The sequence below is a fragment of the Pan paniscus genome, chromosome 4, assembly GCF_029289425.2.
Source record: "Pan paniscus chromosome 4, NHGRI_mPanPan1-v2.0_pri, whole genome shotgun sequence".
Lineage (NCBI taxonomy): Eukaryota > Metazoa > Chordata > Mammalia > Primates > Hominidae > Pan > Pan paniscus.
This window is the reverse complement of record NC_073253.2, coordinates 144856689-144875008: the sequence shown is the minus strand read 5'-3', so window position 1 is coordinate 144875008 and position 18320 is coordinate 144856689. Positions and strand designations below refer to the sequence as shown.

Below are 18320 nucleotides of genomic sequence, written 5' to 3'. Positions count from 1 at the left end.
TTCAAGACCAGCCTGGGCAGCAAAGCGAGACCCCTTCTCTACAAAAAGTAAAAAATTAGCTGGGTGTGGTGGCACCTCTGTAGTCCTAGCTACTTGGGAGGCTGAAGTAGGAGAATCTCTGAGCCCAGGAGTTCGAGGTTGTAGTGAGATCATGTAGTGTAGATCATGCCACTGTACTCCAGCCTGGGCAATAGAGTGAAACTCTATCACAAACACACACACACACACACACACACACACGAAGAAAGAAAAAAAGAGAAAACCTCAGTCCACAGGAAAACATCTCAGTGCAATCCATCCACTTCCCCGCTGCATTAAAGCAGACACAGTCACTGAGCTGGTGTCCTTTCCTTATGGACTGGGGTTGAGATCTTAGCTCTGGATTTCTCTCTGTGGCCTTTCTGGTCAATTGATTTCATGGGACCTCAGTTTTCTCATCTGTAAAATGGGGATAACAATACCTACATTGACAGGAGATTGACCGAAAGATGCCTGTAAGGTGCTTAGCACAATGCCTGGTATGTAGTAGCTGTTGAATAAATGATCATTAGGATTCTCGTTAATATTCTCCAGTCTCATCATCACCCATCAAGGTAGCCTAAGCACTGGCTTTATGCCAGATCCTGTGCTGGGTGTCAGAGATGAACAGAAGATCATGAAAATGTCTGTGAGTATTTTTAAATGCTTACTTGATGTAACTGCTGTGTGTGTCTGTGTATCTCAGTCAGTCACTTAACCTACATATCAATCAACCCTAGGACATAGCTAATGTTAGTATCAGCTCCATTTTACAGAAGAGGAAGTTGAGGCTCCGAGAAGATAAAGAACTTTCCCAACATCATGCCAATCTGCCTCTTGAGGGTCTGGGGTCACCATTCCAGTGTGAGCCAGCCTCTCTGCTGAATCGGCTCTACCCAACTGCCACTCAGGACCTCCTTCGTTGCAACTGACAATGACCCCACGTGGCGGTCAAACGCTCTGGCGACTAACTGCGTGGGTTTGAATCCCAGCTCTGCTGCCTAGCATCTCTGTAACCTTGGGCATCTTATTTAAAGAACTGTTCCTCAGTTCTTCCTCTGCAGAGGGAATCACACAGGAGCATTGTGAGGGGACGGGATAAAGAAGACAGTCGCCCGAAGCATCTGGCCCCAGCCTGGCATGCACAAAAATTCAAGAGATGTTGGCTACTATTCTTAAGCAAAAGGGAAGTCTATTGGTGTCTGTAAACAAACTACAGAAAAAGCAGGGGTGGAGCTGAGCCTGGGTCACTGAACTATGGGACTTGAACACTATCAGAGGGGCCTGTTGGTATCCCTGTGCCTCTCTCTCGACCTTTCTCTGACTCTCACAATTTCTCTCTCTGTCTCTCTGACCCTGTCTTATTCTATTACTCTTTCTTGTTTTTCTCTTTTTCTGTCCCTCATTCTCTCTTGGCGTCACTTTTATTCAATCCCGCTCATTCTCTATGCTGTCTCCTTCTCTCTCTCTCTCCCTGACACTCTGTCTTCCTTGTGTCCTCTCTGTCTCTCTCCACTGAAGTATTTTCTCTCTTGTCTCCTCTTCACATGCCAGCCTCACTCTCCTGGGCCCATGTCCCCAAGATGTGAGACCACGGGCCTCAAGTAAGGTTGCCAGATAAAATGCAGGGCAGCTAGTAAAATGTGAATTTCAGACAAACAGTGAATAATTTTTTAGTATAAGTATGGTCCCAAAACGTTGCATTGAATAAGAAGGATAAAGACCCTGCCTTTGAGGAGCTTACTTTCTCATGAGTGAGCCAGACAATAAACAAATACAGAAACAAGAAAATAAGGAGTGATGTGTTCTGTAATGAAAATAAGACAAGACCAGGCACAGTGGCTCACACCTATAATCCCAGCACTTTAGGAGGCCAAGGTGGGCAGATTGCTTGAGCTCAGGAGCTTGAGACCAGCTTGGCCAATATGATGAAACCCCATCTCTATAAAAAATACAAAAATTAGCCAGGCTTGGTGGTACAGCTATTCGGGAGGCTGAGGTGGGAGAATCACTTAAGCCCAAAAGGCAGAGGTTGCAGTGAACTGAAATTGCACCACTGCACTCCAGCCTGGGTGAGAGAAAAACCCTGTCTCAAAAAAAAAAAAAAAAAGAAAAGGTTTTATTTTAACAAAATAAGAAAATAAGACAGGGTGATACAATAATGAGTGGTGAGGGGTGAGATGGGGAGGGCTGGAGGCCACTAGATTGAGTGGTCAGGGAAGGCGTCACTCAGGAGCTGACATTTACACTGAGACCTTCATGGCAAGGAAAACTGGCGATGGGCAGATCTGGGGGAAGAGCATTCCGGGGAAGGGAACAGGCAGTGCAGTGCAACGGCCCTGAGTCAGGGACAAGCTTAGTTAAGAGTCACTGAGAAACGGAGACAGAGCAAGTGTGGCCCTCATATGGTGACCAAGGGGAGGGTTGTGCAAGGTGAGTGGGACAGTTAGGGCCTCTTAGTTCAGAGTAAGGAGTTTGGGTTTAGGTACAGTTTTCAGCAGAGGACTGACATTCTCCAATTTCCTATTTTGAAGAATCACTTTGCTACACTATGGAGAGTGGGTTGTGGGTGAAGGCTGAGGTGGGAGCAGAGACCTTCAGGAGTCCAGACAAGAGATGATGGGTGAAGTTGCGGAGAGGGTGGAGGTGGAGCAGAAGTGGACCAATTTCAGGTAGGTTTGGGAGGGAAAATGAAAGGATTGAATGTGAAGGGCTGAGAGGAAGAGAGGAATCAGGGATGAGGCCCCGGTTTCTGGTGGGAACAATTGTGTGGATGATGGCACTGTTTACTAAGAGGGGAAGACTATGGGAAGAGTGACACAAAGCCTTGCTTGCCGTCATCTTCCCCTCTTAGTAAATTGCAGGTTAGGTGTTTGCAAGCTCCAAGTTGCAGGGTAGGTGTTTATTGTTGATGTTGTACCTTACAGGGGGCTAAAGAAATGTGACCGAATTTTGGGGGGAAGGTTATATAATTTAAATTTAATATCTAATTTTATTAAAAATAATGTATTACATGCATATTGTTATCCATTAAGAAAAACAACAAAAAAATTATACCCACAGCATAAATGACAGAAAGTAAATCTGGACAAAGTGCTTTTGGCTGGTAGCTGTGATTTTCAAGGTAGGGGTGGGGGCACAATGCTCCTAAGGGGAGTGCCACACCCTGGAATCTCTGGTGTGGGAGGTGGGATGGGGGTGTGTAAAAAGAAGGGGATGGATGTTGAGATTTTTCCAATTGTGTGTGTGTGTGTGTATTAATGTGTTTGTATTCTTTTTTTTTCTCACTCTGCCACCCAAACTGGTGAGTGCAGTGGTGAGATCTCAGCTCACTGCAGCCTCAGCAGGCTCAAGTGATCCTCCTGCCTCAGCCTCCCGAGTAGCTGGTACCAAAGGCATGTGCCACCATGCCCAGCTAATTTTTGTATTTTTTTGGAGAGACGGGGTTTCACCATGTTGCCCAGGCTGGTCTCGAACTCCTGGACTCAAGCAATCCTCCCGTCTTGGCCTCTCAAAGTGCTGAGACTTTAGGTGTGAACCACCGTGCCTGGTCTGTGTTTGTATTTGTATTTTATGGTTGCTGTTCTGACCCATGACATTTTCGGGGAGCAGGGAGGATGAAAAATGAAAATAAAAGCATTTAGAAAGATGATTAAAAAATTTAAAAACAAAAAAGTAGGGGGAAGGTGCACTCCCACACGCCGGCCAATCAGCTGCAACCGCACCATCAGCAGACCGGGGAGGCGCCTGGAGCCTGCAGTAACTCAAGATGGCCGACTGATCGCCAGAGAGTATTTGAGGACATGGTTACAGTTACGTTCCCAGGGGAACAACCTTTGGCCTCTTAAGACATCTACTTGCTTTCAGTTTTGAAGGAACTCAGGCAGCCATGGGGTATTTTTCAGAATTCCCGGCGGTGAAGGGTCAGAGCCATGGGCATTAGGGAGAAAGCTGAAGGCACAGCGGGTGTGAGTGTGGGGTCGCTGCCTGCAACACTTGGAAGAAATACGGGGAAGGGGGTGGGAGGGATCAAAACTGGCTTGTGTGGCCAAGGATCAAGTTGTTATTAAGCACTTTTATGTGCCTGACAGAGTGCCAAAGTCTCCCGTGATGTATCCTGTGTCCACATCCCAACAACCCCATCGGCAGGACTCTTTCCTGGTTTGCCCACAAGGAGGAAAGTGAGGCTTCAGAGAGATGAAGCAACTTGTTTGAAGGCGGCCACACAGCTGGTAAGTGTGGGGACAGGATTTGAACGAGGGTATTTTGCATGGGAAGTCTGGCCTTCTGGCTACCACCCCACCTCTTCATCCCAAGACACTCTCCCAAGTCTGGCCCCACATGGCTCCCTAAAACCATGCTGTCCTCATATGGGAGGGTTTTAAGCAGCTCTAGGGCAGCCACCAGAGCCCAATACAAAGTCCCTTGCACTGACCGTCATACTCTAACCCTGTGCCCAGTTCTCAATGCTGCCTCCTGCTTTGATCTCTGTATCTTTCATCGGCCTGATCTCTCCTTCCCCAGAACTTAGTGCTTGAACCCCAACCAAAGATTGAAACCCTGCTGCCCACAGTCTGACCTGGCTCTGACCTCTGACCTGCCTGGACACTAGGAGATGCCCATTCCCGTGTCCCGCGGCAGCTCCAACTGCCTGATGGACACCTGCTGCCTCCCCCACATCCCTGGGGAGTGTGCCCCAGAATCACCATGCCCTCCCAACTCCCGTGATCCTTCACCTGACTCGGCCCTCTTCTAGCTGGGTCTGTGTCCCCAGTTCCAGCCCTGCCCCAGGGGAGAGGCCTGGGGCTCCATCCAGACCACTAGTCTCATGACAGCCCAACAGCGTGAGGCCCATGGCAGCTGGCTGCTGTTGAGACTTGTGTTTGGTCTTTTAGCTTGCAGCTCTTGAGAGCTTCCTATGTGCCAGGCATTGAATTAGTCCTGTAAAGTGGATTCCCTCGTTTAACCTCAAACAGCCTCGTGAGTAGTGAATAGAGGCTGCAGTTATTGCTATTAACGTGCTGCTCTATTCCCACACCAGAGGCTCTATTGATGTGCCCAGGAGCCCTGAGACCCCAAGACCAGCAGCCTCTGCCCTGGCCAGAAGCCCCATCCCACTTCCCATTTCCCAAACCTGGGGCTCACTGCCCCTTCTGAGTCGGGGCCAGACACATGCTGCTGAGGCATCATGGCTAGAAAATTGTGTTTCCTCCTCCCCTCCCCCAGGGCTGTAGGGCCTGGCCCTTCCCCAAACCCTGGCTCTGCACTGACACAGTGCCCTTGGATTTCCTCTGTGTTTGTCTGCTCTGGACCTGGCAGTAATGGTCTCAGCCAGCCAAGACTGGGGCAGCTCAGCAGACTACCACAGCCACTGATACTGGAGCATGACCAGCTCAGCTCTTCTGGGACTGAAGACATTCCAAGAGCTCCATGTAGGAAGGGCTGACAGCCCCCTGAACCAGGGAAGGTGCAGACAGACCTAGAGATGATTTCCATTGTTCCCCAAGGGCTGGGCTGCCTGAGGGACCAGGTACCAGGGAGGTGCCAGGGATCCCATAGCACCAAGACCCAGCCCCTCCCTGCAGCCCTGGCTTCTGAGTGGTATTTTGCTGTCCAGTCAGAAAGCAGAAACTACTCTATGCGTTAGAACAGAAGGAATTTGGGCTGAGCGCGGTGGCTCACACCTGTAATCTTTGCACTTTGGGAGGCCTAGGTGGTTGGATCACCTGAGGTCAGGAATTCGAGACCAACCCGGCCAACATGGTGAAACCCTATCTCTACTAAAAATACAAAAATTAGCCAGGAATGGCGGCGGGCACCTGTAATCCCAGCTACTCAGGAGGCCGAGGCAGGAGAATTGCTTGAACCTGAAGGAGCTGAAGGTTGCAGTAAGCAGAGATCATGCCACTGCACTCCAGCCTGGGTGACAGAGCGAGACTCCATCTAAAAATTTTTAAAAAGAACAGAAGGAATTCATTCTAGGGAGTAGGTTACACAGGTGAAAGATCTGAGAAGCACCCCAGAGATGAACAATAGCAAAAAGACATTACAACCCCTCCACTGGAGGGATGTGGGGAAGATCCTAGTGTCTAGGATCTGGTGTCACCAGACAGAAACTGGAAGCACAGCCAGGCCTGTCTGATGGGACGTGGGACCACAAGGGAGGGGCTGTCCAGTGGGAGCTGGGACCACAGAGGAGACGGGCCACTGGCAGAGATGCTACCTGAAGCAGAGAGGGGGGAAACTGAGGCATTTCTCCCACCTGCCAGTGCCTCCCATTGGCCAAACCTACCAGGCAACCAGAGGGGAGGGGAGCCGGGGAGATGGAGTTCCCCGCAGCACAGAGCAGAGCAAGGCAGGGAACAAACATGATGGCAAGCAAGCAAACAGCCCACCTCTGGAGATAGGAGCTGCTCAGGATGGGAGGGCGCCAGTCCTGGGTTTCCCCCGGGCCAGCCTGCCTGAGGGTCAGGGCTGCCCCAAACCGGCAGCCGCTGCTTACAACTCAGTTTCCACTCACGGGCCCTGAGGATATCCAGACCCTAGAGGACCAATGACAGGCAGACAGGCCCAAGATGGGGAACCCAGAAGCACTCTGAGATGTCCTAGACCCTGAGATGTCCTGCCTGAGACCTCCAGGATTAACTGAAGGCCAGCAGCTAGTGCTCCTGAGCCCAGTCATAAGTGACAGTCTATGAGGGCAAACTGGTCCCCACTTCTTTTCACTCCTTAAGCTTCTACTGAAGCCTCCAGCAGACTCTTGGGCCCCAAAGCTGCTGCATCCCCTAGAAACACCTAAAAGGATGCTCCTGGCTGCAAAGCGCCCTGAGCCTATAACCACAGGAACTGCTCCATCAGTATCCAGTGTGCCTGCTTATTGCCTGGTTACCTACCCGGCTTGTCCTTGTGCAGATGCAGTGGATGCCAGAACACCCTACAGCTGGAGAGAGGCGGGGAGACCCTCAGGTGCTTGTGCCTACGAGCACTGCCCCAGCCTGGCAGCACCAGGGATGGGAGAGGAAGGAAAGCCCCAGGAATGCCTGTGGGGTGTGACAGCAGCCCCTGAGTGAAGAGCTGTGCCCAACCCCAGCTAAGCCCTCAGGACCCAGGACAAGGGGCCTTCTTCTACATAGGAGAGTGGCCTCATCAGCATCCCACATAGAGGGAGGCAGACAGGCCCTGCAAACCTTCCTCTAAACTTCACGCATCTCCTCGGAAGTCCCTATAATAATGACAAGTAGGTTTATTGAGCACTAATGGGCTGGGTGCTTGGCTAAGTGGTTTATGTCAGCATCTCATTTAATTCTCCGAAGAACCTTGTATGCTAGTATTATGGGGAGCCTGTCTAGTGGGTCAGAAAATATGACTGACAATAAAAATTTGAAGACAATAACAACAATAATAACATTAACAAAGGAAACAATGCTTCCCAGAGATCTAAGGAAGGGAAATTAATGTCTGATGAAGGGATGATTAAAGTGACGACGCAGAAAGGGATTTCACAGGAAATACGAAGATACGAAAGTAATTCTTCAGAGAAGATCTCCACCAAGAACTCTCAACCCACATTCAGGTAGAGTATGCAAGGAGGCAAACTGTTGTGGACTACGCGATCTCCACATGGAAGATGTCACATCAAAAAATAAAAATAGGCCGGGCGCGGTGGCTCACGCCTGTATTTCCAGCACTTTATGAAGCCGAGGCGAGTGGATCACCTGAGGTCAGGAGTTTGAGACCAGCCTGGCTAACATGGTGAAACCCCATCTCTGTTAAAAACACAAAATTAGCCAGGTGTGGTGGCACATGTCTGCAATCCCAGCTACTTGGGAGGCTGAGACAGGAGAATTGCTTGAACCCAGTAGGCAGAGGCTGCAGTGAGCCGAGATCGTGCCACTGCACTCCAGCCTGGGTAAGACAGAGCGAGACTCTGTCAATAATAATAATAATAATAATAATAATAATAATAAATAAACAAACAAAAACTCTGGTTCCTGGCGGCTTCTCTTGAAATATCAGAATGGTACCACGGCACCCTCCTTCTGATGTGGGAACAGTTGGTTGGAGCCAAGAAGCTACAGCTTTTTAGACTGAGTGTGCATGCTCTGGTCAACACAGTCCCCACCACCCCCTAATGCCTTTCACTTGGCCCTTCCTCTCATCTCCACTAACTGCCTGGCACCATGGGCGTTTCGCATTGATCCCAAAGGCGCTTCCCAGCCGTCCCTCAGCTGATCGGAAGAGCCCTGCTGCCACCTGGTGGTCACAGTTCTTCTGTGCCATCAATGCATATCAGTGATATTCCTGGTACATCTACCACCAGGCACACTGATTGTCCCTTATTTAATCCTTTTACCAACCCTGGGAGAACAGGAATTATTGTATCCATTTTGCAGATGAGAAAACAGAAAAGGTAAGTTGGGTAATTATAGATAAGAAAAAAAAATGAGCAAGGTTAAGTGAATAAATCATTCAGGATCCCAGATTCCATGATGTTGCCAGAGTGGAATCCGGCTCTTTCCTTTGCCCCAGCCCAGGGTATTTTAGGCTCTGTCCTGCCACACCCTTGAGATGGCCAGAACTCTGCAGTGAGTACTTTTGAGTCTGAGTGGGAGGACAGAGCAGCCTGGGGGCCATCAGCAGATGTCTTCATACATAGAAACCACGGTCCATCCATAGTCAAGGCATTTGCTGCTTGCCTATGGCCACGTAGGTCTTGGACTCAGATTTTTTTTCTTTTTCTTCTTTTTTTTAAAAAAATAAAAAATAAAAAAAAAAATAAAAACAGGGTCTCCGTCTGTCACCCAGACTGGAGTGTAGTGGCGCAATCACAGCTCACTGCAGCCTCGACCTCCTGGGCTCAAGAAATCCTCCTGGGTAGCTGGGGGACTACAGGCATGAGGTACTGGGGCCTGGTGTGGACTTAGATTTTCTGAGGCCAAGTGCTGGGCCTTTTCATGCCACCACACTGCCTCCCAGGCCTGAGAAGGCCTCCATCCTGTAGATGACAGAGTAATCCCATAGGATTGCTTTATTTTTATTTTTTTGAGGCAAGAGTCTTGCTTCATCACCCAGGCTGGTGTGCAATGGCACGGTGATCTCGGCTCACTACAACCTCTGCCTCCCAGTTTCAAGCAATTCTCCTACCTGAGCCTCCCGAGTAGCTGGGATTACAGGCGCACGCCACCATGCCCGGCTAATTTTTTGTATTTTTAGCAGAGACAGGATTTCACCATGTTGGCCAGGATGGTCTTGAACTCCTGACCTCAAGTGATCCATCTGCCTTGCCCTCCCAAAGTGCTGGGATTACAGGTGTGAGCCACCACACCCAGCCAGATTGCTCTCTCTAATCTTACGTATCCCACAAGGCCCAGCACCTGCACCACCTTCCTCAGGAAACTGCCCCTGGCCACCTCAGCCTTCCCAAATCTCTCCCTTGTCTGAGCACCCATATGCCTGGTCCATAGCACCCCTCTGGGGCTGAGGGCATCTTTTCCTGTAGGGCCAGATAACTGCTTGATGTCTGACTCTCCAGTCGGCCAGGAGAGTCCTTGAAGGCAAGGCTTTGGTGTTCCTATCCTCTCTGGGATGCTTACTAAGCAATATGTATTGAACATCTAGTACTTGAGGCACATGACAAAGGCTTAGGGAGATTCTGGGATGAATCAGAAGTTCTCAGCCTCAAGGAGCATGCAGTTGCCTGTGGGCGCAACAGGCACACAGTCAGAGCCTAGTGATCTTCCCAAAGTACAACCCTGAGCACATCACTCCTCTGTTTCAAACCCTTTCATGCCTCCCCCACTGCCCTCAGAATAAAATCCAAGGCTCCTTTCCATGTTTGCTGCACTTTTGGGCCTCCAAATGTTCTCTCTCTGCCATCTTCACCTAACCACCCACTGGGCCTCAGCTTGGATATCACCTCTTCCAGGAAGCCTTCCTTGGCCGCCAAGTCTGAGACAGAGGTAGGCCTCTTCCCTGGCTTGCGTGGCACCTGCCATTACTTCATCCTGACACTTACACAGCACGTAATTGATGGGTGCCTCATCTGCCTGCCTTAGAGACTGGGATCTGGAAGACCGGGCCTCATCTGTCTGATTTCTTTCTGTATCCCCTAGCAGCTCAGGCCAGCTCCCTGAGGCGTGAAGGGTGTCCATTAAATGGACACCTGAGCAAACAAGATATTATTTTTATATACAGCAAGTGTCTAGCAAACAAATGGCACAGCGGGGCATCTGGCTACCCAATGTTTAGAGTCACACAAATTCCAGAGACTTTCCATCTTTGAAGTCCTTTATTCCCGGCAGTTCACATCAGTTACTCGTTGAGCTGGGGTTCGTCATATTAACCAAGAATTCATTCATCTTTCTTTTGATATTCTAATCTTGTCCTCATCTCCACAACTGAGTTGGGGCCTGAGGGGTTTAAGAGTTCTCACTCCATCACAGGAGGCAAGGGGTACCCTTGTGAACCAGACTTCAACTCCTGGAAGTCTTGTTCAGTTCATAGGCAAATATCTTTGCAAGTTTAGTATGAGACAGCCCAACAGTGAAATAAATAAGACACAGTGCCATGGTTCTAGGCATTTGGAGAGGGAAAAGGCACATTACACAGATTCCCCTGGAGAAAATACAGGCCATTCTCATCTTCTCAATATGCATTTTCTCACTCTTCAGTGACTTTTAATCTTATCCCCTGGTCTATGAGAAACCATAACCCACGTGCTACTGAATACATTTTTATTTTCCCTTCATGACATAGACTTGGTTCCAAGTATATTTTATTTTCCTCCCTTATGCCTACAAGACATCCAATTTTGTTCAGGTCCCTTTTAATGGCACTTAATAAATATACATTCTGAGACCTGGCAGAACAGGCTGTCCCCTTTCACACTGCCTCTAAAGCGCCTGTTTGAACTAGCTAGTGCAGAGCTCAGGTGGGGCACGTCCTAGCTTACAGCTCATGGCCATCTCTGGCACCAGGTCTATCTGTCCAATACTTTGTGTCTAGGGTAGAGGTCCCTAACCCTGGCTGCACATTGGAAGCACCTGGGAAGCTTTCTGAATTCCTGAGGCCCGAGCCACACCCTAAACCAATTTCATCAGAATCTCTGGGTGGGACGGAGCCTGGATTCTGCCAGTTGAAACCTGCCATGGTAACTTCAGTGAGCAGCTACACTGAGAACTCCTGAGCTACAATTCTAGCACACAGTAGGCCCTCGGTAGGTATCTGTGGAACCCACGAGTGGGTTTCCTATTTCGTTATCTGTTCCCCTATGCTCTCTATTTTTATCAGAAATCTGAGCAGGAAAGAGCAGAGAGAATGAGTCAAGAGCATCCTCTCAAGTGAATTTGCTGCTGAGAAAGGAACCGTAGGGCTTGCGTTTCTCTTGTGTCATGCAGTCTTCATGCTTTAACAGGCCCAGAGGAGGCAAGTTATAGACTGACACAGACATGTATATATTTCTTAAAAGCCCTTCAAAAACCAGAGCTCACTGCTTAGGCACTATGGTTATAACACAGACATGTTCTTGGAAACATATCTAAACTACCTCCTGTTTGACACACATTCTAACTTGGGTTGGTTACAAACTTTGTCAGTTGTTAAGATCACACTTGGTCACATTTTCCCATTTCTGTGAATCTTGCAACTTATCTTTGCCCAGAGCAACAGCCTAGACATGACCACCCCAAGCAGGGACTGCACTGCACCCAACATTGCCCCACAGGTCAGTCCTCCTTGAACAGGAACTGTTTTTGAGGGGCTCCAATTTCCAGGTTCTAGAATGGGGTGGCTCACTTACCAAGTTAAAGAGGCTGGCTACATAGAATGCAGTACTGAGAAGCCCCCCAAGGTAGATCCTGGGTTACAGGAAAGAAAGCTATACTGATGAACAAGGTTTGCTGCCACAGGCATGGGCGTGGGGGAGGGCAGCATGCGGGGGGCCACCCCGAGATCACTGCTGTCATTTACATTTGTATCACACTTCACAGTTTACAGGGAGCTCTGCATGCTTAGCCCCACGTCATTCTCAGCACAACCCTGTGAGTGAGGTCTTTCTGGATGGGAACACTGAAGTTGTGTCCTACATCTAAGGTCCCACAGCCAATTGCATCACATCCACGGCTGCCTCCAGGACCTCAGGGGCCACCTGAAACCACTGGGGGTTCCCCCTGGCTCCCCTTCTAACCAGAAACAGGAAAGCAAGCCATTCCCTAGCCTCCCCACCCACCAGGCCTTATCACCGCCTTCCCAGAGTTTCCTCTATGATTTGCATACCCCTTTGTTCCCTAGTCCAGAGAACACAGCAGTAGCTGTTCACCTGCTGCCAACAGCCTCACACACCCCACCTAACACAGTATCAAAATCCCCTCTTCCCTGGAACAGCCTCTGAATTTGCCTACACACATTCCAGAACTATGACTTGGTCACACCCACTCCCAGGACCAGTCAAGAGTCTTGGGAACCTCTCTGCTACACCGATAAATCCACGGCTTCCCCACTTGAGAGGGCTCCCAGTGGGTCACTGGCCAAGATAAACTCAGCTTCCAGCATAGAGAAATAAAAGCTGACTCATTGGTTATGATGTCTCCTGATACCATGTGTAGGAAGTGAACTGTCTGACCAGGCAGTTCTGGACTCCTCCAGAACCCGCTTCCTGCAACCACACAGCACGCAGGTAACATTATCCCGTGTGACCCACACCCACAGGCAGGCCCGGATGCAGGCACAGCTAAGACTGGCCATAACCTATGGAGAGTCCTGGCCAATCAGCTGTGACCTGCTGTTCAAGTGCATTGTGACCCCAGGTCGGAATGAGTTCTTTATGCAGACATAATGAGCAGTCCTGGCTGGAGCCTCCTGTGCCCCCACCACACCAAGCACTCTGCGAGGCCCGCCCATGTCTTCTGGCTGCCTCCTGAGTGTGCTTCACCCACTCTGGCCTGGTCTTCCCTTCCACCTCCACCTTTCCTTTGCTTCTTTTCCCTCCAGGGTCAGAGCCTCTAAGCCTCCCCCATCATTTGGCAATGTAGGCTCCAAAGAGGGTACCCTAAGAGGGCACACTCCAGCCCCACAGAACTGGGCTCCGAGCCCTGGCCAAGAAGCCAGAAGGCACATAACCCCTCTGTCCATTCACTTCCACCAGGCTCCACTCGGGGTTCCCCTTCTTGTCCTGGGCCTCCAGGATGGTCACAGGCTGCCCTGCCTGCAGGCTCACTTCATGGCTGCTTCTGGCCACAAAAGGGTACGCGGCTATGACCTGAAACACATGGGGAGTGACACAGAAATGGTCAGGGTGAGAAGGTAGACAGACTGGATCCAGAGAGGCTGTTTATCCTGTTCCCATCCACCTGGCTCTCGTCCCCATTGCTGGATGCTCGTCACCTCCCAAGTACATCTTTTGTACTAAAGGCAATGACTGCATCTGCTAGTACCACAGCCCGTACTATGTGACTGGCACTGTCCTAACACTCTACTGGGTTTGGGTTCTCACAATAATTCTATCATTCTATTTGCTGCATTTTTCAGATAAGAAAAATGAGGATCAGAGAAGTCAAGGAACTTACTCAAAATTGCACAGCAGTGAATCTAGGCCTGTCTGACCTCCAAACAGATATTTTTGATCCACTACTGCCACATCACTGAGCAGACTCAGCACCCTCTCCTTCTCCAGATCTAATGGTTTGAGCTGCCCAGGCCAGTTTCCCAGCTGAAAGTGGAGACAAGGATTTGGGCAATTTGTTTACTTTTTACAGAAAAGTATAGAACTGGGCCAGGTGTGGTGGCTCACGCCTATAATCCCAGCACTTTGGGAGGTAGAGGAGGGCAGATCACCTGAGATCAGGAGTTCAAGACCAGCCTGGCCAACATGGTGAAACCCTGCCTCTACTAAAAATACAAAAATTAGCCAGGCATGGTGGCGCACACCTGTAATCCCAGCTACTCAGGAGGCTGAGGTGGGAGAATTAATTGAGCCCGGGAGGTAAGGCTGCAGTAAGCCGAGATCATGGCACTGCACTCCAGCCTGGGCCATAGAGCCAGACCCCGAAAAAAAAAAAAGAAAAAAGGAAGGAAGGAAGGAAAGAAGGAAGGAAGAAAGAAAGAAAGAAACAAAGAAAGAAAGAAAGAAAGAAAGAAAGAAAGAAAAATTGAACTAGAGAAAACAATTGGCAAGGAGGGCATGTATTAGGCTAATATTTAACCTCTCTGAGCCTGTTTTACCACCTGCAAAATGAAGGGAATGGTCCCATCCCCTTCAGGTCATTGAGAGAATTTCATGAAGGAATACATGTGTAGGGTTTTACACAGTGCCTGATACGTACATAGCAAGGGCTCAATAAATGCAGGCTGCTTAGGTTTTTTGTTTGTTTGTTTTACCATTACTGTCATTACTGATGGTCAGGCCTCAGGAACATTAAGCACCATGGAAGGGCTGGGATGATCCCGGGCAAGTCCTGCAGAGTCCCAGAGGAAGCAGCTGATATGCTTGGGCAGATAGACAGCTGAGCTCACCCAAATGAGCCCCTGGATGGGGAGTCCCTGAGACACCACCCCCATTGACTGGAGCTGGGCGGCGGGGGTAACCTCATTCCTGTCCCCAGAGGCACCGGGGCAGAGGCTGAGCTGAGTGGTCAGGCCCTCCCGTGGGGCTCTAGTGGGTGCTTTGTAGCCCCTGGTGCTTTAATTCTGGCTACTGCTGAAGGATGCTGGCCTGACAGCCTTCCCAGTGGGTGTGGCACAAGCGCTAGAGCAGAGGGTTCCCAGACACCTATGCAGCACTCACAGCCTGCGGCAGGCTCCTCCAGCCACCCTGGCCCGAGGCATCCGAGTCTGTCCAGATCCTTTCTGTTGCTCCTGCTTCCCCTGTGGTACACCCCCTGCCACCCTCAACTGCTGATCATTGTGAGAGCTGCCTCCATTGAGGGAGGTTCACAATACATGCAGCCCAGCTTTACTGTCTCATCCCATCCTTCCAGCATGCCACTGAACTTCTTCCCCGCTCATGGACTCCATCCCTGCAAAGCCAAATCCCTTAATGGCTTCCAAACACTTTACTTTTCAGATATAATTCACATTCTATAATACTCACCCTTTTAAAGTGTACAATTCAGAGGTTTTTAGTATATTTGCAGACACATGCAACTATCCCCACTATCTAATTCCAGAACATTTTCATCACCCCCAAAAAGAAACTTCACACCAGTTAGCAGTCCCCATTCCCCACCTCCCACCCCCAGCCCCTGCCACTCATCCACCTTCTATCTCTACGGATTTGCCCATTCTGGACATCCACATAATGGAATCCTATGTGGCCTTTTGCATCTGACTTTGTTCACTTAGCAGCATGTGTTCAAGGCTTGTCCATGCTGCAGCATGTACCAGTGCTTCATTCGTCTCTATGGCTGAATAATATTCCATTGTACAAAGAGCTCGCGTTGTGCTTATCCATTCATATTGATGGGCCTGTGGGTTGTTTCTACTTTTTGGCTGCAATGAATAATGCCGCCATGAACACGCATACACATGCTGCCCATTGCTCTTCAGAGAAAGACTGAGACTGACACCCTTGTCAAGGCCACAGGGCCCTGCTGGCCTGTCCCTGCCCACCTCTCCAGCAGCACGACACTCCAGTCTGTCCCCTTTCTTCTCCGGCCACACTGGCTTCATTCGGTTCCTCATATACCTCCTGCCCTCTCCTGTCACTGGGCCTTTTCTGCAGAGCTCTTTCCATCTGCACCCCAGTACACCCTCTTTATCCAATTAATTCCCTCTCTCCCTTCCTGTTTGAGAAAAAGCACCATTCTTCTCAGCAAAACCTTTCCTGGACCTCTCCACACCTAGGGCTCTGGTACTTACCTCTGCTATTAACTTTAACTTCAGTTAGTCATGAAATTATTTTCTTAATCACTGTTTTCCCTACTCTCAGATTAGAAGTTTGAGGAAAGCAAAGACCATGATTTAGTTTTGCTCATCATTGTATCTCTCATCTAGTACAGTGCCTGGCAAATATTGAATGAATGAATGAATGAATGAATGAATCTCACTTGCCCTGCTGATGGGGAACAAGGGGTTAGTTCTCTGTGGTTGCTGTGGTAGGGGTGGGAGGCCCCCTTCTTCAGGTCCCACTCCTGGCTGGGACACTGGCATGGCCATTGATCAAGGCCTTGGTCTCACAGAGTGGCAGCCCCACCAGACAGGAGGGGCATAGACTTTGAGAGAGAAGGAAAATCCAAGCCACAGTCCGGATGGCCGATGGGAGGCAAGCCCCCAGCCCTCTCCTATACTCACCTGGTTCACGGTGGGAATAGAGGGCACTGGAGCTGGGCTGGGCTCCGGTGTTAGACATCGGGGGTCTTTGTTCAGCCCCGCCTGCCTTCTGAGCTCCTCTGCACTGGGGACCACATGGTACAGCTGCAGTTTCCCAGCCGGCACATACCCACGATGTCCTAGGGAGCATGCAGAAGGTTAGCAGGCTGCGGGCCACCTTCCCGTCCCTTTTAATGAGGGAGAAAATCCATGGATATAAATGTTTCCAACACAGCTTCTCAACACCCAAGAGAACCAAAAGGTCATCTAGGAACCCTGAACCCCCCTGCCCCACACTCACCGTTTCTGGCTTCCGCTCACACACCCCAGTGGTGGGGGGCTCATTCCCTACCGGACAGACGACTCCCTTTGATCAGCTATGATAGACTAAAAGTTTGTCCCTGGACTGGCATGAAAACTGCTTATCTGATGGAGCCGCCAGCTCCCATGCCCCTCTGGTGTCTGCCCAGAGCAAGAGCTGCTTCCTCTCCCCAGGACTGCCTTTCCCAGGAGGCGGAGACTGCCTTTCTCCTCTCCATGTGACCCCAGTTCCTTTATGTGTAGCAAATAGTCCAGTGCTGTTCTGATTGCTGTCATTATGAATGGCTATCACTTCCTGAGGGTGTGCCAAACTACAGAGCAAGCATTTGATTACATAGTCTTCACATCACCTCTTGAGGGCAGCCAGTGATATTATCCTCTCCATTTTACGTTCAACCAGCCGAGCTCAGACTGGCTCCATGACTTCCCTGAGATCACACAGTCAGCAAAGTGGTGGAGCTGGAATCCAAATCCAGTCCTCTTGGCCTCGGGGGCCTTGCTTAATACCTGTTCTGTTGTTCCCACCTTAAGTCATGGAAGTGCTGTTTCATGATTTCTGTCTGATTTGTACCGCTTTCTTAATTTTTTAATTGACTCACTTTTTAAAACTTCATCTTGTACTATATACAATAATATGATTATAATCATGGAATTATGGACTACTTATATTTTTTCTAATACACATTAAAATGCTTAAGTAACAATTATAATACACTGTCTGAAGGGGGAAAAACTGTCTGTGGATCCCCTGACAATAATCTCAGGCACCCCTCATATTGTGGGTCACACACCCCTCTTCGGAAGATGCTCTCCTGGGCCATATCACCTGGATTCATGGTGCCACTTCCCTTCAGCCCAGTTACACTGGGGCACCCAGACCTCAGCAGCACTTCCCAAGGCCATGACCAGTATGGAGTGGGCAGGATGATCGCTCCCCTCATTCTGCACATCAGACTTCTGGCAGTGTAGCCAGGGTCCAAGCATTCTATCTCCGTGCCCATCTCCATCTTTCAGGGTGGTCCTGGAGTTCTCTCCATATAGCCCTGTTGACCTCAGTGGTCTGCAAGGCCCTCCAGGCAGGGGCCTTGTCTTATATGCTCAGCGCCCAGCACACCATAGGTGCTTCATGATAGACCCTGCAATGAATGCCTCAATTCCTCATGTTGGCTTTTCATGTCCCACGGAGTCACTCTAAACTGACTGTGCCCTGAGCCCTGTGTGTGTCACCTGTGCCTACTCCCATCCTGGAATGCCCAGCCAGACTTTGACCCACAAGAGTGCCCGGGTCTCTGCACTGGTTTCTGTGGGGTAGTTTTCCCAGAAGGAGAAGAAGGGCTCCCAAAGGCCCACGTACCCCCGGTGTCCACCAGCCAGCGGCCGCTGTTGCCTTTGGTGTCCTTGTTTTGAAGGATGGCCACGATTTGGCCCCGAGGCAGAGTCAAGTCCAGAGTCCCAGTCCCACTGATGTTGCTTGTCACCTGGTACAGCTTCCCAGGGCCATGCCTGCTCAGGAGAGCCTGCACCTGGCGTTCAGACCCTGGAAGGAGCGGCTGGGAGAGGAGGAGCACAGACAGACACAAGTGCTTGAATAAACCTGTCAAAGCTGGCACCAACATTTGCTCACATTTTGACAACCAGGAGTACTGGGCCTGATCCTAAGTCTGCCACTGAAGGGCCCA

At 50.0% G+C, this 18320-nt stretch overlaps 1 protein-coding gene across 3 annotated transcripts in view; it reads right to left on the bottom strand.

Moving 5' to 3' along the window:
• Positions 1 to 10287: 10287 nt before the first annotated feature.
• ARHGEF37 (Rho guanine nucleotide exchange factor 37) overlaps positions 10288 to 18320 on the bottom strand; it is an 84121-nt gene continuing 76088 nt past the window's right edge. For all 3 annotated transcript variants that reach the window (XM_055112777.2, XM_034960760.4, XM_034960761.3), the window contains 3 exons: positions 17996 to 18191; positions 16303 to 16460; positions 10288 to 13273 (listed from right to left, as the gene is read on the bottom strand). In XM_055112777.2, coding sequence (XP_054968752.1) covers positions 13064 to 13273; positions 16303 to 16460; positions 17996 to 18191 — 564 coding nt within the window. In that variant the 3' untranslated portion in view covers positions 10288 to 13063. The remainder of the gene's footprint in view (positions 13274 to 16302; positions 16461 to 17995; positions 18192 to 18320) is intronic.